At 41.8% G+C, this 26,390-nt stretch overlaps 1 protein-coding gene across 11 annotated transcripts in view; it reads right to left on the bottom strand.

The window, feature by feature from the left end:
• Positions 1-26,390, bottom strand: part of ANK3 (ankyrin 3) — a 398,459-nt gene that overhangs the window by 347,428 nt on the left and 24,641 nt on the right. For 10 of the 11 annotated variants that reach the window (XM_077930551.1, XM_077930556.1, XM_077930558.1 and 7 more), the window contains exon 2: positions 26,182-26,220. In XM_077930551.1, coding sequence (XP_077786677.1) covers positions 26,182-26,220 — 39 coding nt within the window. Of the gene's footprint in view, positions 1-1,955; positions 2,510-26,181; positions 26,221-26,390 lie in introns of those variants that run through there. The other variant, XM_077930553.1, reaches the window with a different exon arrangement.

The following is a 26,390-nucleotide window of genomic DNA, read 5'->3' as shown; positions in this document are numbered from 1 at the left end:
CACCATGATGACATTGCAATCTCCGAACGAGACTGTGGAAGGAAAATAATGTCACGAATGACACAAAACATGTATACCGTAACGCTTTGTGGTTTTTGTGCTGTGAAGCTCCAGAAATCCATATGTGACATTTCAGTCACTTCCCCAAACCACAGCCAGCAAGTGTGCACCAAAATTCTTCTTCTCTTGAGGAGGACATAACAGTAACCACCAGTTTCCCACTAAACAAAACATATTGAAAGATGTACATGAATGTGGCGATTTGTACCCATATTTCCCAGGAGAATTGGGTTTTAACAATTAGGTCACATCTACTGCAGGAAGAATGGGTTGAAGCCAATCCAAACAGCCTAATGCTGTGGATGTTTGCTTGGATGTAAATCCCACTGTGCTCAGTGGGACTTATTCCCAAGTAAGTGTGCATAGGATCATCACTGACTTAGTTACTCAGGGTTTGAAGACTTTTCATCTAATACAGGGATTTTCACACTTACTATTCTATGCCACTTGACTTACAACAACAATAACTGTATAGCTGTAAACACAGGACAAATACTCTCTTTTATTAAAAACATTTATCTTTCAAAAAACCAACTCCACAGTGAGTTGTATTTCCTACCCTGGTGAGAAAACAGTGCCAGGCAGAAGCATTTCATATGCTACATGCAATAGAGATTACCCGTTCATATGCTCTCTAGAGCATTTTTTTCCCTATAAGCAAAATCCAGAATATATTTGCAAAGAGCAGACACAAAAATAGATTATGGGGAGAGGAATGTGCTCGACTTCCTTCTAAAATGCTACGAACCACCTTTCAAATATTTATATATTTCTCTTCCCCAATTTGCTACACAGACAGTCCAACCTGTGGATCAGTTAAACCTCAATATCCCAAGTTACCTAGTCCAGCTGATTTATGCACCACAATCTAAGGCTGCAATACTTTCACGGAAGCAATTACCACTGAACTCAGTGGAACTCAGTTTAGAGAGCAAGCATGTTTAATCACAGTCTTGGGCATTTTTATTCACAAGTAGGTTTCACTGGAATTGGAGCCTACCTCCAAATAAATGTATTTAGGAAGGAAGTGAGAGACCAACAAACTGAAGGGAACACATAGTCACTGTAATTTTTCACAGCTGCTTGCTCCTAACTAATCCCACATATTTAAATGGCATGAACTGGCAAAGACTTGAGAATTTCAGCTACTCCCACCAGAAATCACCAAGAACACTATTTTTTAAATGCTCAGCATCTTATTTTTGCAAGCCAGTGCAAGTAACAACAGCAACAACAAGAGCCAATTTTGAAGGATCCATGTTATTCCGCACAACAAAAAAACATTCTGGCAAATCCATCTAAGAACCACCTGTGTAGTTCTCTATAATAAAGAAACAACAACACATGACAAAAGCAGTTTTCTGAACCAAAGTTAAATTTCATCACCATTCATTCAGCTGCAGAATGTAAAAACAGCTACTATACTAGCCAAGGCGTTGCCTGAAAAGGTTTTTATATGATTTACACAAACACACACACACATTTATTCAGAACTTAAAATGTTCGCAACAACATCTATTAGCAAGCACACACTGTTGACAGGCAGAGTTTCTTTCATGGGGATGTTTGTTTACTCACTGGGTGTGGACTTAAAAGATTGCTGTAGTAGATCAAAAAGCCACATTGTTTAATCATGCAGTAAGCAATTTGTTTCAGAACGCTCAGATACAGTATTTGAAGAACATAAAGCAATTGTGTTACAACATTCTGTTTCCAGGAAGGGAACACACCCATCAGCACCCAGCAAAAACAAAAGCATCCTCGTTCTAGCATCTTCTTGGTTCCCTAAATTAAAAGACCCCAGAATCAAACCCTTTTTTGAACCCACGTGAAAAAAAGGAAAGAAAACCTTATAACTGAGAATAAAAGGTACTGAAACCTTTCTGGGAGTTTACCTTTTTGCCTTTCTTTTTCCTGTGAGTATGTTTTGCATTCTTCTCCTTTGCTTCTTCACTCATTTTTCAGCAAGTAAAATACACAATCTATAGACGGCTACTTGTATTCCAACATCCAGAGTCACTGGAAATATCAGAGCATTGAAACCAAAGTCCATCTGCTGACGTTTCTCAGGCAAGTAACAGAATAAGTGCTGTTTAAACACAGCCACTGCTACTCCTGTAGAAGCTGGAACTGCTACTCAGAGCCTTGCTCGCGATTTCCCCAGCTCTCCCCACCCCTTCAGTTACAGAGCTGGGAGTTCAGATAAGCTACTATTCCAGTGAAAAAGCAGCGCTCCCCTTTCCTTTTGTTGTTCTGCACTGACTGTTACCCCTGGGGTAAGATATCGGCAAGATTTGGTAGCTTGTTCCATCCACGGTGCCTCCCCAGCCTCTAAATGCACAGAAATCAGCTGCAGATTGCTGACAGGTCTCAGAAGCTTTCACCAGCAGATGATTTGCTGTGCCTTGCAGACGGAGAAACTGAGCATAAATTGCTCCGATTCCCGAGAGCGCACAGCACCAGCCCATGTGTTGAATGTACTGGGGAACGCACAAACCAGATAAGGAAGCCTCCAAGAGATGAGAGAGAGAGAGAGAGAGAGAGAGAGAGAGAGAGAGAGAGAGAGAGAGATCAGGTGGCTGGTTCTCAATAATTACTACCACCAGGAACATTTAAAACATAGTGTGTGTGTGTGTGTGTGTGTGTGTGTGTGTACACACACATATATGATTACATGCACTAGACAGTCCTGCTGAATTAATGTTCAATTCTCATAGTTATCCAGCCCTACTCCTTTAGGCACACTTCAACATTAACATTAAGATTGATTACCCTTTCAATTATTTATCACATAAAAGCGCCAACTACTTCCATAAAACAGAGATTTGCAATTATTTGTATCTCCTAAGCCAGTCCCATGCCAGCATGTATTCATGACAGAAGATTGATAGACAATTTCTTCTCTTCCCTTCCCCCCTCCCTTCTCTGATGTAGGTCTCACAGAGAAAGTGCTACATGCTTTGAGTTGTGGTATCTCCAAAGTCCGTGGAGGGTTTCTGGATCAAATTTCCACACACTGCTGACCTACTCAGCAAAATGTTTTGGCTAGATATGTACAGGTCTCACACAAACAGGGGGTAAAGTAGATGGAGGAACCATTCTGTCACTTCTAGACCCCTACACTGTTAAAGAAATCTTTAATAAAAACATTCAAAATGGGTTGGGTAAAAAATATACACTTACCCAGCACATGGGCTTTTGATGCAATGAAAATTTAAGAATTTTCTTTAAATCCCTTATATACTAAAGGTGCTCTGCTCAATTACAGGCTTTTCAGCTCCCCCTTCTAGCAGCACCTTCCGGAAGCCCCCAAAGTTTTGGGGGCTCTACAGCAACACCCATTGAGGTGTGGGGAGCAGCCACATGAAAATAATATGTGGTACGGCATAGGGGACTGCTATTTGAACACACATCTGGTGTGGGATGCAAAGATGCTACTGAGATTGTTTGTCCATGGTTTTATCCTGATCAATTTTTTCTGGTCTGTTTGTCTCCTCTCTACTCACACAGGGAAGAAACAAACCATGGTTCCCTGGCTCAGAATTATGATTGGAGAATTATGACCATGGTTTGTTTTGCTTTGTTCTTGGTTTACTTACTCACTTGGCTTGTTGGAGTAAGAAAAACACAATCCTTGATATGGAAATACTGCTAAGCAATGGCTCATGGTTTGTTTTCCACATGGGCTAGTGGGGAGGAGACAAACAGTGCAGAAAAGTGTGTTCATAGTACACCACTAACTATGGTTTATCATTCCACCCAAACTGAGTCAGTGTAATGTTGTTCTGTATGATCCAGATTTGCTACATAACACTAAGTCAAACCTTGCCTTAATATGTAGGTCTCCAGAGAGGAGATCATGATGGCTTTGATCCTCTTCCAATCCAGCTATTGCTATGCTGCTGTGAGATAAACCATGGGTTTGACTTGGCATGTCATCCAAACCCAGGCTTGTAGTTTGCCTCACTCCAGAGAAACCACAAATTGTAACAAAGGTTTGTTCTTGGTTAACAGCTCATGATTTGACTGAATCGAGTCCAAACACAAGCCCAAGTTCAGACGGCATGCTAAGTCAAACCATAGCTTAGCTCATAGCAACAGGACCAATGGAGAGGCAAATCAGCTGTGATCAGCTTTACGGGAACCTGAGCACACACACACTTGTGCCAAACCATCATTTGCTTACAGTGGTACCTCAGGTTACAGATGCTTCAGGTTACAGACTCCGCTAACCCAGAAATAGTGCTTCAGGTTAAGAACTTTGCTTCAGGATGAGAACAGAAATCGGGCTCCGGCGGCGCAGCAGCAGCAGGAGGCCCCATTAGCTAAAGTGGTGCTTCAGGTTAAGACCAGTTTCAGGTTAAGTACGGACCTCCGGAACGAATTAAGTACTTAACCTGAGGTACTACTGTATTTTTATGTGTAAACCAGACCTACATGTTGTTCTGTAATGAACCATCATTTTCTCCCATTCTGTTTCTTCCTCATATATATACCACCCTGTTGATTTGTAAAAAAATAAATAAAATAGAGGTGGTAATTGATAATACCATTGCATTCTTGCTTCTGAAATCTTCTTCCTTGCATACTCCTATAGTACTTACTAGATTATTAAACATTGGGTCTCTATGAATAATGATTTTTATTTATTAAAAAAAGCACAATCAAATGGCACATGGGCAGTTTCTGACTCTAAGTAGGTTACAGAAACATCTATTTTGCTAAATACCGGAAGCCGAGTAATGTTAATATTTTCCTAAAATGGAGGGCAAATTGAAGAGAGATCTGTAATCTGAAACGCTGCTGACAATTGAGGGAACAATTAGATCTAGTTTTTATCAAGGTAATAAACCTTAACCTGAACAGATTGCAGGTGGAGACTCAAGTGACTGAATACTTCTAAAAATGAAATAAAATTAATCCCTGTAAATAGAATGTCAGACAAATAGAATGTCAGACAAAAGGTTCATGCCTATCCTTGCTCTAGTTCTCTGTGTGTATTGAATTCATATTTTTTTTGTGTGCGGAAACATTCAATTCTATGACCCCCACTTGCAGCCTGAAATAGTGCAGCCCAAATAAAGGTTTGACTATCTTGGTGAGAACTAAACCTTAGACAGCAGGGTTTTATGAAAGAGGTGCTTGTACAGAAATATGCAAAACCAGTTGTTATGTTTTCCTTTTTTTAGGCTGGAAAAAAAATCAAAACAAAACCCTAGTACTTTCCCTAGATTTGCATCCTTGCTTAGATGATATGTTGCAAAAGAAAGTGCTCTCTGCTGGCTGATTTGGAGAAAACACATATAAATAAAGCTACGACCTCATTGAATGCGTATATTCTAATTAGCTGCTGTGAACAACCTGGGAGGCCACTTCACACTTTGGGTGTAGCCTTAAAAGATCTTAGATGTGTACATCTAAAAATGTAAAGTGTGGATAGAACACAACACATTTACAAACACACGCTGTGTACAAGTACAGCAAGCCCACAAATTGTGTTTGCTTTACTTACATGATTGCAACCTTACATGGTGTTGGGGGGGGGGGGGAGGATGAATAAATAAATAAATAAATGGAGAGCCAAGGAAAGCCAACACTCTCTACTCTACATTTATTTACTTATTTCCCCCTTCCATCCTTGCTTTGGGAAGGGAGTGAGAGGGCTCTGGTAGCATCTCAGCGTAACTTTAAATGTATTTCAGGTAAGTAGGATCCAACAGAGGGACACGGGTGGCGCTGTGGTCTAAACCACAGAGCCTAGGACTTGCCGATTAGAAAGTCGGCGGTTCGAATCCCTGCAATGGGGTGAGCTCCCATTGCTTGGTCCCTGCTCCTGCCCACCTAGCAGTTCGAAAGCACGTCAAGTGCAAGCAGATAAATAGGTACCGCTCCAGTGGGAAGGTAAACAGCGTTTCCGTGCGCTGCTCTGGTTCGCCAGAAGTGGCTTTGTCATGCTGGCCACATGACCCAGAAAAACTGTCTGACGGACAAACGTCAGCTCCCTCGGCCAGTAAAGCGAGATGAGCGTCACAACCCCAGAGTCATCTGTGACTGGATTTAACAGTCAGGGGTCCCTTTACCTTTTTAGGACCCAATAAGTGTGTGAAGTGGCCCTAGCCCTTGCAAAAGAATTACTTAATAAATGCACAGTGATCTTCCATCACACATTGGGGCTTGTTTTAATACTCCAAGAACCCTATAAACATTTACAATGATTTCTGGAGTGGGAATTTTATATGCAGACACCTTGTTCATTTATTACAATTATTTATATCCTGCATTCAGAATACAGACCCTTCCAAGGCAGCTTACCACCATAACACAATATTAACATACTTTAAAGCCCTTGGGACACTTCCTGCAGGCTAGTTGATGGTAGAGTGTGGGGTGCAAAAAGAAAGAAAGTACAGTTGGCTTTTGCTTGCCTTCCTCTCTTTTTCCCAACAGAAAGCAATGATGCTACATTGCTTTTATAAAAGAAACAATTCATTGGGTCAGGAATCATTATAGGAAACTGATTACAATTACTCTGAACTCCGCTATGAATTATTATTATTATTATTATTATTATTATTATTATTATTATTATTATTTTCTCTTTAAGTTCTGGCATGCTAGGCTCCTTTGGGAGAAAGGGTGGGATATAAATTCAATAAATAAAAAAACAAATTCAGGATTCCTCAAAGCTTCTATCTCTACTAAGATCTACATGTGAAGTTTCTTGCTTCTATGAGATATTTTTGGTTATTCGTTGATAAATTTTAAGAAGTGTTTTGACGTGCAACTCTTTAACAGTTATTATATCAGAGGCTACACAGCATCAAAATGTGAAGACTGCGAGCAGAAATGTCAGCCATACGGTTTTCTAACACATTGCTTAATTGCAGCCCAGTTTATATGTGAACTTTCAGAATCCCGGCGATGCAGATCTACTAGCAGAGTTCTATTTTTAGATCAAAAAATAACTCGCATAAGAGGACAACAGGGTAGGCCAAATGAAGTCTACCAGGACAGTTCTATTTATAAACACATGCAAGGAAAAGGAAGGAGGCATGGAGCCCATGTGGAGTGGAAAGGGAGAATTTCAAGAAGAAGAACCAGCAACAAGTCACTTTTGGTGACAAAAAGCTAATGAGGCTGTCATGCGCAGTTGGTGAAGAGCAGCTTCGTAGTAGACACTGGAAGTAGCTGATTTGGATAACACTTGGGACACTCTGTACTTACAGGAGGCTCCTTTTTGCAGTTTGAATGGTTTCTGCTGGCACCTGTGTCATATGTAATCTGCTGCTGTGTGCTATTCATTTAACCCTGACTGGGGACAAGGTCTCTCGTTTGCTTTAATGAGCTCCCTGAAAAGGTGGCACTAAGGGGAGAGAAATCCATGTAATAAATAAGTTTTCTTTTTGCACCAGCAAAAGACTATTGGCTTATTTACTTCATACATTCGTATCTACTATATATTTTGTTCTTTATAGGTACAAGCTGCCTCCCTAGGTATCATTGCCAAATTTGGAACAAGGGTCCCCAAGGCGTGGGGCAGCAGTTTCCTTCAGTGTTGGACTACTGGGCTGCCATTCTGACTTTGCCCATTTTTTGACACAGGCATAGGCTTGGCCACCTATTGATCACCAAGCTTGGCATGAAGGTTCCTAAAGTGGGTGTGAGGGTCCTTGGTAATGTTTTGGTGCTGGGCACCATTTTGAATCAAGACGGTAGATCAAAATGTGACTTTGGCATAACTTTGCCTGATTTTTGGCATGACTGATCCAAACTAAAAAGGGGGGGGGAACCAAACACTATCCATTTTAAAAACACAACATTTTGGGGTTTCTACATATTCCTGGGCAACATCAAGCACTCACCACTAGTATAGATATATTACACACACTATATTTTTTTCTACATCTAAATTTTCACTGGCATTCCAAAACTTAATTCTTATATTTGCTAACATATGAAAATAACTCATACTTCTCCACCCTGCAACCCCATTATATGTATTTTTACTCAGAATCCCACGAGGTTCAGTGGGACTTCCTTCCAGGTAAGTGGGTTTAGGAATTCAACCTCACTCATTTTAATTGAATTGATGATTCAACAAAAGATCTGAAAGACTGGCAAAAGTACATGCCTGATAAGGTTTCTTCTGCTCAGCTTTCATCAGCCAACCTTTTTAGTCTTCTTATTTTAATTAACTGACATGTTTTTTCAACAGAATGACTACCTAGGCATAACCTCAGTTATTAATGGAGTAAAAGTCATTTGTTCGTAGCATTGCTAAAATTATCATGAGGCATAAGTAGCAAGTATAACGTGTGTGTGTGTGTGTGTGTGTGTACATTGCCTTTTCAAAATTATATTTTGAATCTATTCAAGCACAAGCCTGTGAATCTTGCCACCCAATCCCAATTTAGTAAACTGTGCCCCTTCACACCACCTACAATTTATACTGCAATTGGTTTTTGCGGGGAGAGAGAAGAGTCCAGTCTCCATGCCTGTCTGGCTGGCATTGAGTAGAAACTAAATTCAGCTAAAAGAGTGTAAAAATATTTGACTCATTGATTCATGGGCATGTGCCAATAACAATTAAGCAAGCTGAAAGAGATTGCTTGGTCTAATGCAGTGTTGCACAGGTTTGTTTCACTCAAACTTCTCTGTATAGGGAAGTTTTTTATATTTTGATGTTTTACTGTTTTTATATGTGCCGTAAGCCACCCAGAGTGGCTGGGGAAACCCAGCCAGATTGGCGGGTATAAATAATAATGTTGTTGTTGTTGTTGTTGTTGTTGTTGTTGTTGTTGTTGTTGTTGTTGTTGTTATGTTGCACATAGAAACTTATGTGTGGCTTCAGGGAGTTGGGCACAGTTCTTTAGCTTTTCCAACAGATTCTATGAAGTTCCAGGTTTTTATTTTTCTCACACACCCCAAATTAAATTGTAACTCTTAATTAGTAAAACATGTCAGAAAACAAATGTGGACACAACAAGCTGTAAGGTAGGGTTTTAACCTTTGTTCTCCTTTCCTGATGGAACCATGGCTTGTAGCATATACTGTACTGAATATATGTAGAATCATATGATTGTAGAATTTGAAAGGGATCCTGAGGATCATCTAGTCCAATCCCCTGCAATGCAGGAATAGGCAGCTGTCCCATGCAGGGTTCAAACCTGCAAACTTGGCGTTATTAGCACCACACTCTAACCAACTTCACTATCCAGGCTAACTCACTGTGTCATGAATACCAGCCACTGAGGAGAATAGCCAGCATAGAGTTCCTAAAACAGGCCATTTGGGGCAGAAATGGCTTGAACTCAAAAAAAAATCTATTCCTTCTATGTTTACACAGTGGATGTAGGATTTTGGCACAGGTAAAGTAAAGGTAAAGGTACCCCTGCCCGTACGGGCCAGTCTTGACAGACTCTAGGGTTGTGCGCTCATCTCACTCAAGAGGCCGGGAGCCAGCGCTGTCCGCAGACACTTCCGGGTCACGTGGCCAGCATGACGAAGCTACTCTGGTGAGCCAGAGCCACACACGGAAACGCCGTTTACCTTCCCTTTATGCACATTAACAGGAAAATACTATTGCCTATTACGCAATGCAAGAGGGGGTATCCAATTTACGTTTTACTCCAAAATTAATGGCCCAAACTTAGTCATATTCATTGATTTCAATGGGTCTACTCTGAGTAAAATTTAGTTGCCTACTACCCACTTTGCAGAATGGTTTAAAGTAAAAACAAACTCCCCTCATTCTCCCTTTCCTTTAGATCTTTCTGATTTTTGCCATTATTAATTCTTGTGCCCTCTCAAAATCCTTGAGTAAACACTGCATTAAGAAGGTGGCCAAGATATATACTTCATTATATAACAAGCCAGGTGGAAACCCTAGAGTAGCCCTAATATTGTCAGGCACAGACATTAAGATGTGATGACCTTGACCCCACCTTTCACTAACGGATACTTATTTCCATTGTATATTGTATTTGGACCAATACTTGCTTGTGAACAGTTTTAAACTTTTCTGTGCCAAATCAAAATTGTCAGGATAGTCCAGGTCCAAGTGTTGGCAGAGTCCAGCTCACCACAGCTGATGATACAGCAAGTACCTTAGGCAGTGCTTTATCTAAAATGAATTTTCATTTTATTTTCAGGTATGTGAGGGGTGAGCCTTTTAATGGGCCCTTAAAGTTAGCCACATCAACATTCTCTCCAGGTTTCTTGCATTTGCACAGCTCCGTCACAGAAATTATCAAATGCTATGCATTTATTTTCCAGCAATTTTCATGCAACTGCCAAATTTGGTCCTTCAATTTTTATACCTGTTAGTTCAATCCATATGATCAAACAGAAGGCAACTTCTGGCTCAGACTGCTACAATGATGCCTGCAGGGTGTGTCAACCTTTGTGCCTGCAAGGTGCCTGTGAAGGCTTCCAGGGGTGCCCCTGGCAGGTGCCCCAGACTCTAAGATTTCACTTTCTTTTTTAAGTAAGCCTCTAGCCCTCCTAGAATGAAAGTTATGGGGCAATATGTGGAGGTACCTTCTAAGCAATTTCCAAGAAAAGAGAATGGTGTGGTTATCTTGTATATTTTTTCCCCTGGTACCAAGGAATGCTCCCTGTTTTAGACAGCAATAACATCAGCCTCTATCCCCCCCTCCTCCTTTGTGTGTGATCTCCATAAACAGGACCAATAGGGCATAGATGAGTGCCCATGGTAAGCATAAGGTTGTCAGAGGCAATTGTCTAATTTGTGTTATGCCATGCTCCCCACAGCAGCCGTTTTGTGTTATGCCACAGCAGCCATTTTGTGAATAGCGCCCCCAGCATTCTCTGAAATTTAAAAATAGGCCAAGTAGACCAAAAATATTGGTGACCCCTGCTCTAGTGTTTCTTTGCATGCTTCTATCCATCCATCCGGTGGCAATATTTGAAAGGGGATAGGCATCAGGGTGATGTTGGTTTTGCAAAATCGCAAGCATGAGTATTTCCAGATTTTCACATCTTCACAAAGTTACAGATGTGGAAACTGACACTTAATACAGCAACAGCAAGCAATGAATTCCTGAAAGCATTTATATTTTCTAATCACTCTGCCTTTTTAAACAAATTCAATCAAGACAACTTTCAGCCTAGTTAGTAAGTATCATGAACAGATATTTTTTACTAGTTTCCACCAATTACCACCAATTTTTGTGATCATTTGGAGCTACAGCATAAAACCATATATACTCCTGTAAGTGAATGGTCAAAACAGCCATGCATTTATCAACTGCAATATGAAAAATAGTGAACAATCGCTCTAATCCAGTCAAATTCAGTCCCATTCATTTCAATAAGCCCTCTAAAATTCATGATCAGTCCTCCTACTGAAGTCTTAGGGAATTTTGTCTGTCTTATTTTCAGTATTCTAGACTGGTTCTTTAGAAACAGTTTACCACCTGATACAAATACTCCTGGTTTGGATGTCAGTTTACAGGAGGACTGTGACTGAATGCTCCCCCGCAAAAGGAAATACTGCCTATAGCAGCAGTTTTACATTAGGATCCAAAGAACCTTTTGTACAAACACCAGGGCAGTAATTAGAATGCATTGGTTTTTACCCAGTAGCTCATTTGTTAGATTACTGTGGATAGCATTAGTGACTATCAAGAAATGTAAACCATTAGACAGCAGCTTCTCTCCGCATTTCCTAAAACCAAAGAAGAGTAACCTTTCAATGAATACAGAAAGAACTTTCCAGCTCAGCAATCATCTCTAGTTTTCTTGCAGGGAAATTCCCAGCACATTATCCAATGTGCAATTTCTGCATTAGATATTTGGCAGTGCATCTTAGCTTGCTTCAAGGAAAGATGATCATCAGCGGCCTTCAACACTAATGGCTATGCTTAGGAGGATAATGGAAAACATTAGAGGAATGGTATTCCATGGGATGCCTTTAAAAAGTTCATGTTCTGGAAACAGTATACAGTTTTATTTTGCAAATTGCTAGCTGTTTCCTGCCTCAATTTGTTTGGCTATGATATCCAGTTACAATTTAAGATTCATTACTGCAGAATGAAAGTAAACCGGAATGGTTCTTAGGTTAAAAAAATTACACTTAAAGAAGGAATATTCCAGAGATTAATGGCTCTGGATGTACTAATTAACCCATACTGGTTATCCATCTCTAGAATGAACCTATGATCATGAATGGAACAGCCACACACTTGATGTATTTGATATAATTCTCTCTGTGCGTTCACTTACATTTTAATTTGTGGTTGGTCATATAAATTGTTATGTGTTGAAGTTCTCACCCTAGCCATATACAGCCGTATATAGTTTTCACTCAGGTTCACGTAAGTTAATTTAGGCAGGAAACCCTGGGCTGTTGTTGTTACAGTGTTGACAGCTGGCTGCCTATAAAAGCAGGCCGGCTGAGCTGTTTGCTGTTCAGTTCAGTTCCAGTTTACTTATAAAGAACTACAGTGGTACCTCGGGTTAAGTAATTAATTCGTTCTGGAGGTCTGTTCTTAACCTGAAACTGTTCTTAACCTGAAACACCACTTTAGCTAATGGGGCCTCCTGCTGCTGCCACGCCACCGGAGCACGATTTCTGTTCTCATCCTGAAGCAAAGTTCTTAACCCGAGGTAATATTTCTGGGTTAGCGGAGTCTGTAACCTGAAGCGTATGTAACCTGAAGCATGTGTAACCCGAGGTACCACTATACTTGGAAAAATCTCTGTGTCGTCTGCTATGTCCACCCACTACATAATACAAATGTTCATGGATGTGAATATTGATATAGAGGACTAGAGTCCCTTAAAAGTGGCAAGAAGCAGGATAATGCGTGATATCAAGTGAGTCATATGGGATTCACTTCCACAATTTTCAGTAATAGCCACCAGCTTGCACAGCTTTAAAGTGGGATTAGAAAAATTCACTGAGGATAAAACTACCAGTAGATCTTATCGTGTGGGGAACATGAACAAGAGACCACTATCACCATCATGCCTTGCTTGTGGGCATATGCTTGACCAGTCTGAATACTGAACTAAATAAGCATTTGATCACAGCCAGAAGAGCTTCTTATATTCTTGGTATTTTTGCAAATTCTGCAGTCCTTCTAGGAAAACATTGCAGAGAAGCAGAATTGCATGTTGTTGCCCTCCATGCCTTATTAGGTTTCAGTGACTCTCTGAATGGTACTGTCATGCTAGCTCCAGCACTGAGACCAGCAGTAGGCAACCATCAGAATTTCCCCTACACAACCTATGCATGTCAGAAGAGAGAAAGGAGTAACACCTTCCCTGTAGGAAGAGCTTTGTTCAGGGTTTATAGTTTGTTTAGGGCAGATGTGCACCTCAAGAGAATTTTAGGAAAGAGTTGTAGATTCTGCAGAGGAAGAATAGAGTAGAGAGAACCCATGGGGAGAGGGGGGGGGGGAGAGACCACCTTCCACAACACAGGAAGCACCTCGAACTAGCAATGTTTGGCAATAACAGGTAAGAACAGGGAGTTGTTCACTGGCACCCTACAAATATCAATGCTAAATGCTAGCAGTAGTGGTGATGCCTCTTACAAGGCTTACAAGGCTCTTACAAAGCTTGCACTGCAAAGTTAGGGCAAAAGATCAATCCAATATCACAGTTTGGGGGTTTGCACCTGTAGAATTACTGTTTTAAATTTTACCAGACATGAAATGTATGATTGACTGCAACCTCTCTTCAGAAAGCATGCCTGTGTTGAGCTGGATCCAAGGTCTTCAATCCAGGGTATTGCCTTCTGGACCATATTGGGGGTTATTGCAGATCTTTCTAGTCTCCATTCTGAAATTTTATACTGCATGATGCCGGGCAGGAATACTAAGATTTTAATTAACTGAACACATTTTTCCTGAGAGGTGTGCAATTGCTTTTCTCCAACATAGAAGCCATCAGGTTTAAAATGAGTGGAAGTGAAATCCTGCAGTTGGCAGCATGAAAATTTTGGGCTCCATGAAGGCTATTGTACACAGACACGCACACACAATGGTTTTGAATAAGCTGTGATCACTAGGAACTTTTAATATATGCAACCTGTGCAGATCATTTGCCGACATCTGGAGAGAAAGCTCAACATGCACTGGGGAAATGACTTGAGTAGATTATAATAAATTGCAATAGGTGGGCAGGAATGAAAATGAAAATGGCCAGGAGACCAATTTAGAATAATCCAGAGTGTGTAATGTGGAACTTTAAAAGTTTAAAAGAGTTTACTTTAGCAAATGACTTTATTCAGTGAACATACAGATGAGCTGAAACGGAGATATAATATTTACATTTGTTAATGAGTTCTTGATAAAACAAAACAGTCTTTGGAATTAGTATTTGGGGACAATTCTGCTGATTCATTGTAAGTGCATACAAAGGGATGTGATGCTGCAGAACTAGGCAGTTTAACCTCCAAATCCATGCAGCTATGAAAACACGCAGGCACGGCTCTGAAAGAACTTTTATATACTGACAGCTTTCCACATACTGTCCTTCAGGCCAAAAAGGTCCTAACTTAATTCCACGGGGCATTAACAAAGATTCCAGGGTTGGGCTTCCCTCTTTGATGCTAAACTACTTCCTAGGCAAGCACACTCACCAACAAAATGGTGCATCAGTGGTGAAGGAAACCACGGCATGAACACATTCAAATTGCAGAGACTGCTCCTCCAGGGCAAAGGAGGGCAATCCTTTTCTACTGAAGGGTCACAATCCTGGTGGCGGAGGGCGCCAGAGCCATCAATGGCCAGAACTAGAGACAAAAGTGCTCTGGATTAACTAGAACTAGACCCTCAGCAATTTCCAAGTAGTCCATGGGGGAAAGGGTTGGGAACCACTGTTCTAGACTGCATGACACATATTTTCATAAATCAACTTCCCCATTATGCAAGCTCAGGGAAAGGTGTGGCAAAGAGGTTTGAGCAGAGGCACACCTACTCCTTGTACCATTGAATAGCTAAGGGTAATATTGACTAGAATCTTGGAAGTGTCTGGTATTCTAAAATTTTCTGCTGAACAACTTCTGGATTGTGCTGATTGCAATGGGCACACCTAGGACTGGGAACGCTCTCCTTGTCCTCAGCTCACTGTTTCATTTAAGTCTCAGTGCCGGAGCTGAAAACCATTTACTTCACCCCCCTTGCAACTAACAGAAAACTGTACAGCTATAAGAAAGTGATTACATAATGGATGTCTGGAGAAAAGCCCAGCCGGCATGGCCTTTCCAGAACAGGATTAATCATTTCTGCTGCATAGATGAAGCCATTTGTGTGTGGGGTGGGGAACAATGCTTAGAATTCAGGAGCTGTTTTGTGAAACAGCTGTTTCATAAACAGTGGAAGCAGATACAGGGAAAACAAGGCTGCAGTAGTTTAGAGGATTCCTACCCCAACTTTCCATTCACACATCCACAGGGTAGGTAAAGGTAAAGGTACCCCTGCCCGTACGGGCCAGTCTTGCCAGACTCTAGGGTTGTGCACTCATCTCACTCTATAGGCCGGGAGCCAGCGCTGTCCGCAGACACTTCCGGGTCACGTGGCCAGTGTGACAAGCTGCATCTGGTGAGCCAGCGCAGCACACGGAACGCCGTTTACCTTCCCGCTGGTAAGCGGTCCCTATTTATCTACTTGCACCCGAAGGTGCTTTCGAACTGCTAGGTTGGCAGGCGCTGGGACCGAACGACGGGAGCGCACCCCGCCGCGGGGATTCGAACCGCCGACCTTTTGATCGGCAAGTCCTAGGCGCTGAGGCTTTAACCCACAGCGCCACCTGCGTCCCTCATCCACAGGGTGGCTGACATTAAAAATTACAACACACAATTAAAACAAAAAATGGCAGTACAAATAAAACCAACAATTCAACAAGAGTATAAAAGCACGATGCCATTAGAAAGAATGGTGTGAAAAATACAAATAAGTTTCCAGTGTTACTAATTGCCTTCATTGTGGGGGAGAAGTACAGGTTACAAAAAAATAAATAAATAAATGGAACAAACTAGGATGAAAATGGCAGCCCTGTATCAAATTCCTTTCTCCACCTCAACAAATGGGCAGTTCAACTTACCAGTGATGTCAGGACACAAGACTGCTGCTGGTGTAAGCGAGGAAAGACATGTCAGAATATTGTCAGGAATCAGACAACTACAGTTTGCAGATGGAGGAGTTCGACGCAAGGCTGCAATTTTAGCATCAGCACTACTTCAAGTCAAATGCAAGTCCTATGCATGTTTACTGGAAAACAAAACCACTTGAATTTATGCGGACTTATTGCCAAGTAAGTGTGCACATAATTTCAGTTAGAGTATTGCACTCACTATTGAATATGCACTGTGGAGCATATTTAATTGAACTGTATGGGACACAATGCTAATCCATAGTTTAGCATAACATTAATGAAACTGCTTGAATTTGGTGGTTTATTATCTTGGCTTGTTTCAAAAAGCCATGGGCTCAAACTATCCACAGGATGTTTCAGTCCAGACATGACAATAAACTGTAGTTAAACCAGCAAGCAGATGCTTCCCATCACTACCTTGAACCCATGATCTTGGAGAAGGAAACAGGAAGAGAGCATTTAGGTCTGATCCTTGCCCAGGCTTGTTCCCATAGCACCAAACCATGGTTGTCTGTTATGTCACCCAATCCAAATTCAGAGACATTCAATATGTGAAATCCGGGAGCAGGAACAGTAGACACACATGGGCTTCCCCCTCCATGCATCCAGCATCTCTGGGCTTGAACTGTGTGAACGGTGTTTTCTACGACTTAAATTACAGGTTACTTTAAGTCAGGGTTGGGGAACCTGTGCCCCTCTATATGTTGTTGAATTTTAGCTCTCAGGATGATGGGAGTTGTAGGATGGTGGGACATTATTTGGAATGCCACAGGTTAGCTACTCTTGCCATAAGCTATTATGCTTTTGTTGTTGTTGTTTCAAAATACAGTCCCCAAAAATCCTAAATGTGGAATGGTTAAATTTGCTGATCTCCATTCAGTATTGCAGGAAGCCAAAGGTCTATTTTGCCATACAAACTGAACCCCCACAAGTGGTCAAGTGCCTTGAATGCAGAGTTGGCCCCATGCATTCAAACACAGCATTATTATAAAAATACATTTATATACAGTTGTTGTTGTTTAGTCGTTTAGTCGTGTCCGACTCTTCGTGACCCCATGGACCAGAGCACGCCAGGCACTTCTGTCTTCCACCGCCTCCCGCAGTTTGGTTAGGCTCATGTTTGTAGCTTCGAGAACACTATCCAACCATCTCATCCTCTGTCGTCCCCTTCTCCTGATCTTTCCCAACATCAGGGTCTTTTCCAGGGAGTCTTCTCTTCTCATGAGGTGGCCAAAATATTGGAGCCTCAACTTCACGATCTGTCCTTCCAGTGAGCACTCACGTCTGATTTCCTTAAGAATGGATGCGTTTGATCTTCTTGCAGTCCATGGGACTCTCAAGAGTCTCCTCCAACACCATAATTCAAAAGCATCAATTCTTCGGCGATCAGCCTTCTTTATGGTCCAGCTCTCACTTCCATACATCACTAATGGGAAAACCATGACTTTAACTATACGGACCTTTGTTGGTAAGGTGATGTCTCTACTTTTTAAGATGTTGTCTAGATTTGCCATCGCCTTTCTCCCAAGGAGCAGGCGTCTTTTAATTTCGTGACTGCTGTCACCATCTGCAGTGATCATGGAGCCCAAGAAAATAAAATCTCTCACTGCCTCCATTTCTTCCCCTTCTATTTGCCAGGAGGTGATGGGACCAGTGGCCATGATCTTCGTTTTTTTGATGTTGAGCTTCAGACCATATTTTGCGCTCTCCTCTTTCACCCTAATTAAAAGGTTCTTTAATTCCTCCTCACTTTCTGCCATCAAGGTTGTGTCATCTGCATATCTGAGGTTGTTGATATTTCTTCCGGCAATCTTAATTCCGGCTTGGGATTCATCCAGCCCAGCCTTTCGCATGATGAATTCTGCATATAAGTTAAATAAGCAGGGGGACAATATACAGCCTTGTCGTACTCCTTTCCCAATTTTGAACCAATCAGTTGTTCCATATCCAGTTCTAACTGTAGCTTCTTGTCCCACATAGAGATTTCTCAGGAGACAGATGAGGTGATCAGGCACTCCCATTTCTTTAAGAACTTGCCATAGTTTGCTGTGGTCGACACAGTCAAAGGCTTTTGCATAGTCAATGAAGCAGAAGTAGATGTCTTTCTGGAACTCTCTAGCTTTCTCCATAATCCAGCGCATGTTTGCAATTTGGTCTCTGGTTCCTCTGCCTCTTCTAAATCCAGCTTGCACTTCTGGGAGTTCTCGGTCCACATACTGCTTAAGCCTGCCTTGTAGAATTTTAAGCATAACCTTGCTAGCGTGTGAAATGAGTGCAATTGTGCGGTAGTTGGAGCATTCTTTGGCACTGCCCTTCTTTGGGATTGGGATGTAGACTGATCTTCTCCAATCTTCTGGCCACTGCTGAGTTTTCCAAATTTGCTGGCATATTGAGTGTAGCACCTTAACAGCATCATCTTTTAAAATTGTAAATAATTCAGCTGGAATATCATCACTTCCACTGGCCTTGTTATTAGCAATGCTTTCTAAGGCCCATTTGACTTCACTTTCCAGGATATCTGGCTCAAGGTCAGCAACCACACTACCTGGGGTATATGAGACATCAATTTCTTTCTGGTATAGTTCCTCTGTGTATTCTTGCCACCTCTTCTTGATGTCTTCTGCTTCTGTTAGGTCCTTTCCACTTTGTCTTTTATTATGGAAATCTTTGTACAAAATGTTCCTTTCATATCTCCAATTTTCTTGAACAGATCTCTGGTTTTTCCCATTCTATTGTTTCCCTCTATTTCTTTGCATTCCTCGTTTAAGAAGGCCTTCTTGTCTCTCCTTGCTATTTTTTGGAAATCTGCATTCAATTTCCTGTATCTTTCACTATCTCCCTCGCATTTTGCTTGCCTTCTCTCCCCCGCTATTTGTAAGGCCTCGTTGGACAGCCACTTTGCTTTCTTGCATTTCCTTTTCATTGGGATGGTTTTAGTTGCTGCCTCTTGTATAATGTTACGAGCCTCCATCCATAGTTCTTCAGGCACTCTGTCCACCAAATCTAAATCCTTAAACCTGTTCCTCACTTCCACTGTGTATTCATAAGGGATTTGACTTAGATTGTATCTTACCGGCCCAGTGGTTTTTCCTACTTTCTTCAGTTTAAGCTTGAATTTTGCTATAAGAAGCTGATGATCTGAGCCACAGTCAGCTCCAGGTCTTGTTTTTGCTGACTGTATAGAGCTTCTCCATCTTTGGCTGCAGAGAATATAATCAATCTGATTTCGATGCTGCCCATCTGGTGATGTCCATGTGTAGAGTCGTCTCTTGTGTTGTTGAAAAAGAGTGTTTGTGATGACCAGCTTGTTATCTTGGCAGAACTCTATTAGCCTTTGCCCTGCTTCGTTTTGAACTCCAAGGCCAAACTTGCCAGTTGTTCCTTTTATCTCTTGACTCCCTACTTTAGCATTCAATCCCCTATAATGAGAAGAACATCCTTCTTTGGTGTCATTTCTATAAGGTCTTGTAAGTCTTCATAGAATTGGTCAATTTCAGTTTCTTCAGCACCAGTAGTTGGTGCATAAACTTGGATTACTGTGATGTTAAAAGGTCTGCCTTGGATTCGTATCGAGATCATTCTATCATTTTTGAGATTGCATCCCAGTACAGCTTTCGCCACTCTTTTGTTGACTATGAGGGCCACTCCATTTCTTTTACGGGTTTCTTGTCCACAGTAGTAGATATGATAGTCATCCGAACTGAATTCGCCCATTCCCGTCCATTTTAGTTCACTGATGCCCAAGATGTCAATATTTATTCTTGCCATCTCATTTTTAACCACATCCAACTTACCCAGGTTCATGGTTCTTACATTCCAGGTTCCTATGCAATATTTTTCTTTACAGCATTGGACTTTCCTTTCGCTTCCATGCATATCCGCAACTGAGCGTCCTTTCGGCTTTGGCCCAGCCACTTCATCAGCTCTGGATCTACTTGTACTTGTCCTCCGCTCTTCCCCAGTAGCATGTTGGACACCTTCCGACCTGAGGGGCTCATCTTCCAGCGTCATAACTTTTATATGCCTGTTGTCTTTGTCCATGGAGTTTTCTTGGCAGGGATACTGGAGTGGCTTGCCAGTTCCTGCTCCAGGTGGATCACGTTTGGTCAAAACTCTCCACTATGACCTGTCCATCTTGGGTGGCCCTGCACGGCATAGCTCATAGCTTCTCTGAGTTATTCAAGCCCCTTCGCCACGGCAAGGCAGTGATCCATGAAGGAGTTTATATACAGTACTGAATACAAAATCAAAAGAGCTGTGACATTAAAGTATACAATATATCCCTTTTTAATAGCTTATAAATATTTTTCTTTCCCTTTCAACTTGATGCTATGCAGGACTGGATTCATGTATATACTAAGTAGGCTGAAGCCTAGGGCCTCTAAATCTAGGGGGCCTCGCCAGCCAGCCCGCTCCCCAGCGCCGCAGTCTCCCCTCTCCTAAAATTGCAAACCCAAGACTTGATGCGAGGGCAGGGCAACTCAGGCCCAGCAACTATGAGACTCAGGGCTAGCCAGTGGGGCCCAATTTGAAGCTCTGGGGCCCAACTTGGAATCTTAGAGATATAAATACAATCCATCTAGATTGCCCTGGCGTGGGGGCCCCCTTAGGAGCAGCCTGCAGGGCCCAATTTGGTCCAATTGCTCCAATTGCCTTAAGGCCAGCCCTGATGAGACTGTGCAGGGGCTGGGCTGACAAGCGCTGCCACTTCTAGGTCCCTGGTGTCACTATTCAGAGTACAGACTCAAGGACTTGTTATGGAAATAAAAGGGGCACTTATTGGAAATCATTTTTGTCACCTCTCAACACCTCTCCTCCCTCAAAACCCCGGGATAATGAGCCTTTGCACTGTTAATGGAGAAAGCTTGAAAATTGTATCCCTTCTGGTTTCTATTGGCAAAACTTGTTGCATTGTTGCAAGAAAGTGTCAAAATTGTATCCCCTTGTACTTGACAGTGCTGATTGACTACTAACCTTTGAAAATCATATAAAATCAATGCCATAACCAATTCTCCCATTTCAATGACATGTTGCTTCAAAAGGAAAGGCGGACTTGGACATCACCTTCCTCCATAATCCTCTAAGCGAGAGGTCATGTACTCAACTTGGATACCACCCTCCTCCATAATCCTTGGGATATACAGTCAAGTACAGAGCACCCCTCCCTTGAGGGGAACAATGAACATCCATTGATGGGTTTCCTGAGGCCAGGTGTTCCCACAGCCCATCCTCAGGAAGGCCAGAAGGCAAATATATGCATAGATAGTTTTATTGTTATTTAGGTGGCGGGTACTTAAGGTGAATCTCCGCAACGGGGTGAGCTCCCGTTGCTTAGTCCCAGCTCCTGCCCACCTAGCAGTTTGAAAGCACGTCAAAGTGCAAGTAGATAAATAGGTACCACTCCAGCGGGAAGGTAAACAGTGTTACCGTGCACTGCTCTGGTTCGCCAGAAGCGGCTTAGTCATGCTGGCCACACAACCCGAAAGCTGTACACCGGCTCTCTTGGCCAATAAAGTGAGATGAGCACTTCCAGAGTCGGTCACGACTGGACCTAATGGTCAGTTGTCCCTTTACCTTTACTTTTTACTTAAGGTGTTAGGAACTTGATCTGATAACTGGGGCAAGTTGATGAACTTGGATAACCTCACGACTCCCCTCCCTCCTTGTGACATCATAATGATATATCAGTGATGTATCAATGATGGTTCTGGAAATGTATTCTGGGTAGGGACAGAAGGTCTTCAAAGAGCTTGTAACCCATGTTCAGGGTTCTTACTGTGTGTGGAGATCTGTTGTGGAACAATAAAGATTGTGGTCTACTGACTGCTGTTTTGCTCCTGTATTTGGCTGGAACTTCCTTCTTCTGCTAACCGCAAAGACCTGCAGGGACTTTCGCACTGACGAGCTGGGCTGTTGAGTATCCTCACACCCCAGAATTTTCCATCTCAGAATCCAGAGCCAGCAGGCCCAGAGTCAACAACCAGCTGCACAGCCTTCCCCAGCTCAAGGGTCAGGTCAGTAGTGGTACATGCTGCACTTTAATCAATGGGAGAGTGGGGGGGTGGAGCAGGTAGACTAGGCAAGCAAGCTCTCCCAAGTCTCTTTCATTCCTTCCCTCCTCCTTGGCTTGAACAGAGCAAGGCAAGCACATGCGGCTGGCACTGGCCTCACCCCTCCCAGACAGAGAAGTCTATCTTTCACACTATCTTTCGCATACATCAACAGTGCCTGTTGGTGCCTTCAGCATGCACTGCAGATTGCCCACAGGCAGAGAGAGGCCTTTGGGATCAGGGATGGCAGCAGTGGGAAAGGATCCTAGGAACTACCTGTAGAAGGCAGGAGGCCAGGCTGCAGGTTGGTAACTGGACCTCATCCTGACTCTGACATTAAAGGGAAGGGGGAGACCAGGCTCCAAGCTAAGAATCTTTTGCAGAAAAAGGAAGAACTGGAAACTGTGTTTATGCTGCATTTTTGGACCCGTGTGCTAGTCATTTTCACAAGGTCAGCAAGCCCTTCAAAAATCAGACCTGTTATTGAGGTCTTGTGCAAGTTTGTACAGTTCACTTCTGGATTTTTTAAGGAAAATTAGGGATGAGTTTGATGAGTTTGAGAAACAAGCAAAAGCCACCTTGCTAAAGGAACAAAACAAGGAGACAAAGAGTGAGGGAACGGCAAAGAAATGACAGAAGTGCACCTGATGCCTTAGATGCGCTTTCTTCAAGAGATAGGTTTAGGATAAAATCCTTTATTCCTATATTAGATGCACTTGAAGCCAATTTAAAAAGAAGTAGTACTGTGTACAGTGATGTTGCACAATTGTTTGCCATTCTTTCTAATTTGACAGCATCTAAGCAAGAAATTAAGCAAGGTGTTGAACAGTTAATGGAAGCATACCCAGAAGATAATGACCTGAAACCTACTGATGAACTTTTGCACTTTCACCTGTACATGACACAAAGCCATAAGCCTACAGCAGAGCATTCTCTGTCTCATACAGACCTTTATCAAATTATATACAAGGACAAAATTCATATGGCCTTTCCTAATGTGGAAGCAATCTTACAGCTATTTCTTAGCCTTATGATCACTAACTGCTCAGGAGAGAGGAGTTTTTCAAGACTCAAAAGAATTAAAAATGAATTAAGGGCCACAATGTCTCAAGAAAGGTTGTCCGCACTGAGCATTCTGTACATTGAAAGTGACAAACTTAGACAAACAAATTTTGATGAAGTTTTGGATAATTTTGCTATGAGGAAGGCTAGGAGGGAAACATTTTAGCCTTGCTGTATTTGATGGTTGTAGTTTACTTCTTAATATGTATTTTAAAACTGACTTTTTAATGACAACATAATGTAGATTCTAAAACTGCCAAACTGTCAGGTAATCATGGTCATATTATTTACACTTCCCAGGCAATATAATTTGTAAACTCAAGGTGTGTGGTTTTTTTTTAAGAATAACATTACAAGTTCATTTTCCTAAAGAATTAATGCTTATTCTACAAAAGGTTTACAAAATTGTTATTGCAAAAGTTTTTCTGTGTTAATTTTATGCATTTTTATAAATCACCATGGTATTTAACATTAACATCTTATGTCCTTTACAGGAGAAATTGAGAATTGCAGAATTTTAAATACCTGTCATCATCTTTGGCTTCACTCAATTTTGTTTATAACACTCTTCCATTTTCTTCTAGTTGTGAGGGTGGGGGGGTGGGGAGGGGCCTCACAAGTGGAGTAGCCTAGGCCTCTCTTCATCTAAATCCAGCCCTGATGCTATGGCTAAACCACATCATGTCTTGCTACAACTTGATTAAAATTTGGTAATGCCTCTAAGGACCAGGTAAAATTACCTTGGAGCAGAGCTGGCCCACAGGCCACCTGTTGATCACTTTTTTTCTTAAATCATTGTAATTGGTTTATCTGCAGCAGAAGAGAAAGTCTGAAGAAAAAGACAATCTGGCAACCTTAACGTTATTCATTTTCCATCCCAGTGCACATCTTCCATTGTGATTTTAATTATCTACCGTATTTACTAAGTTCTACAAAACATGCAAAGCAATACCAATCCTTATCTTCTTCTTCTTTTTTTAAAAAAACACCTCTTTTAAAATAATGATTTTTATCTCTTATAGAAGTCTCATTTGCATGCTGTTGAATGCAAAACAAGGAAATTTGTCTTGCCAGGATTTCAAAAGATTATTAAAAAGCATGACACTGATCCCTGGTGATAGTTTTCAATCAGTTTTTAATACACACACACACACACACCCCATGTTAATAAATCAGAACTCAATACACTGAAGATTCCCACAGGTTTAAAGACCAAGATGACTGAAAGGATGGATGAAAATATACTTCTTTCTTCTCGGATGTAAGCATCATGAGCATCAACTGCACTTGTGGGATCTCGAGCAGAAACACAGCAGAGCATCACTGATATTATCCTCAGGCATTAGCCATTTTGATGCAGTGCCCATGAAAGGTCAGCATGTTGGACTCTTTCCGATCAGCTACAACACTTCTCTTCTGAAGCAACCTTTTAAGACCGATTCTTTTAAATTGGTTATGAGGAACCTGTGGTGCTCCAGATCTTTTGGGATTCCAAATCCCTAGCATGGCTAATGGTTGGGGGTGGGGTGGGAGTAGCAGGCCAACAATATTGGAAGGGCCTCAGGTTCCCCATCCAAGCCATGGGAACAATTCTGTAATTGAAGGCAGTCATTCAATATAAGGACCTTCCAGTTCCATGGCAGCTCAAGCCTTGCATGGGATGTAGGGAGTGTCCTGTCAAAGCAGAAAGCAGATAGGCCCAAGGGGCCCTGCTAAGTGAGGAGCAGAAAATGTTTTCTCTGCAGGGAGCTAAAGCAAACTGACACCCTACACAGGCCAGCCACACATGGAGTGTGGTAGACTCCACCTCCCTGGAGATGCTGGCTGGCTGGTTAAAGGTCCCTCGCCTTATTTTGTAGTCTTTAATTTCTGCATGGCTGGAGAGATAAGACGATGAGTCCCTTACTGAACCACTGAGTCAAAGGGTAGTGGCTCAGCAATATTCTCTAGCCAGGAGGCCTCAAATAAGGCACATCAGCCTGGCAGTCAAATTTATTTGTTAGAAACCAATATTCTTGGCCATTCTACCCCTTCCCCCAACCAACAAGTAGCCTGAACCTTGTTCTTTTTTTATTCCTCCCACAAACACTGCAATGTGCTTGGGTTGTGGGAAATGACAAGTACAACACAATGGACACAGTTCTTTAAAAACACATTTTAGTCCCACTGAATTTCAACGGAAAAGTTGCTCATAGAAGAAGAGGAGGAGTTTGGATTTGATATCCCGCCTTTCACTTCCTTTTTTAAGGAGTCTCAAAGCGGCTAACATTCTCCTTTCCCTTCCTCCCCCACAATAAACACTCTGTGAGGTGAGTGGGGCTTAGAGACTTCAAAGAAGTGTGACTAGCTCAAGGTCACCCAGCAGCTGCGTGTGGAGGAGCGGAGACGCGAACCCGGTTCCCCAGATTACGAGACTACCACTCTTAACCACTACACCACAACTTTATTCAGTTGAGATCTGTGGCCCAAGTCGTGCTTTATTTTGCCTGGATCATGTCCTATATAAGGAAGGGATTTTTTTTCCCATTCTACACTTAAAGAGCATATTACACTGTTGTCAAATAGAGAAGCAGAATATGATCATTCCAATGTTTTAAGAATATAAAAATTGCTTTAACATGTTTTGATACTCCATCCAATCATCTCTACACACAACTTACTCTGTGGTCATCTGGCAGGTGTTGACCAAACTGCGGGAGGCAGTGGACGACAGGAGTGCTTGGTGTGCTCTGGTCCATGGGGTCACGAAGAGTCGGGCATGACTAAACGACTAAACAACTTAACAACAACACGACCTATACTACTGAGATGTGAACGCAGAGAAAAAACAGCCACTTAAAAGAGGACAGTAACAAACGTATTTTCCTTTTTATTTTTTGCCTACCTTTCGAGAGCTTTGAGGAGGATGGTGCCTGTGATAAACCTAAAAATAAACAAATAGAACTTTTAAAGAATGTAAACAAACTTAAGTCAACAGACATCTTGCTTCTGAAGAAAAATGCAGTTTAACATGGAAAATAGCAACAAGCAGGAAAAAGTATCTAATGAAGCCCTAAGCAAACACATATACAAGGTAAGAAGATAGCAAATTAA

This window comes from Podarcis muralis, chromosome 6, assembly GCF_964188315.1.
Source record: "Podarcis muralis chromosome 6, rPodMur119.hap1.1, whole genome shotgun sequence".
Taxonomy (NCBI): domain Eukaryota; kingdom Metazoa; phylum Chordata; class Lepidosauria; order Squamata; family Lacertidae; genus Podarcis; species Podarcis muralis.
This window is presented reverse-complemented; position numbering and strand designations above follow the sequence as displayed.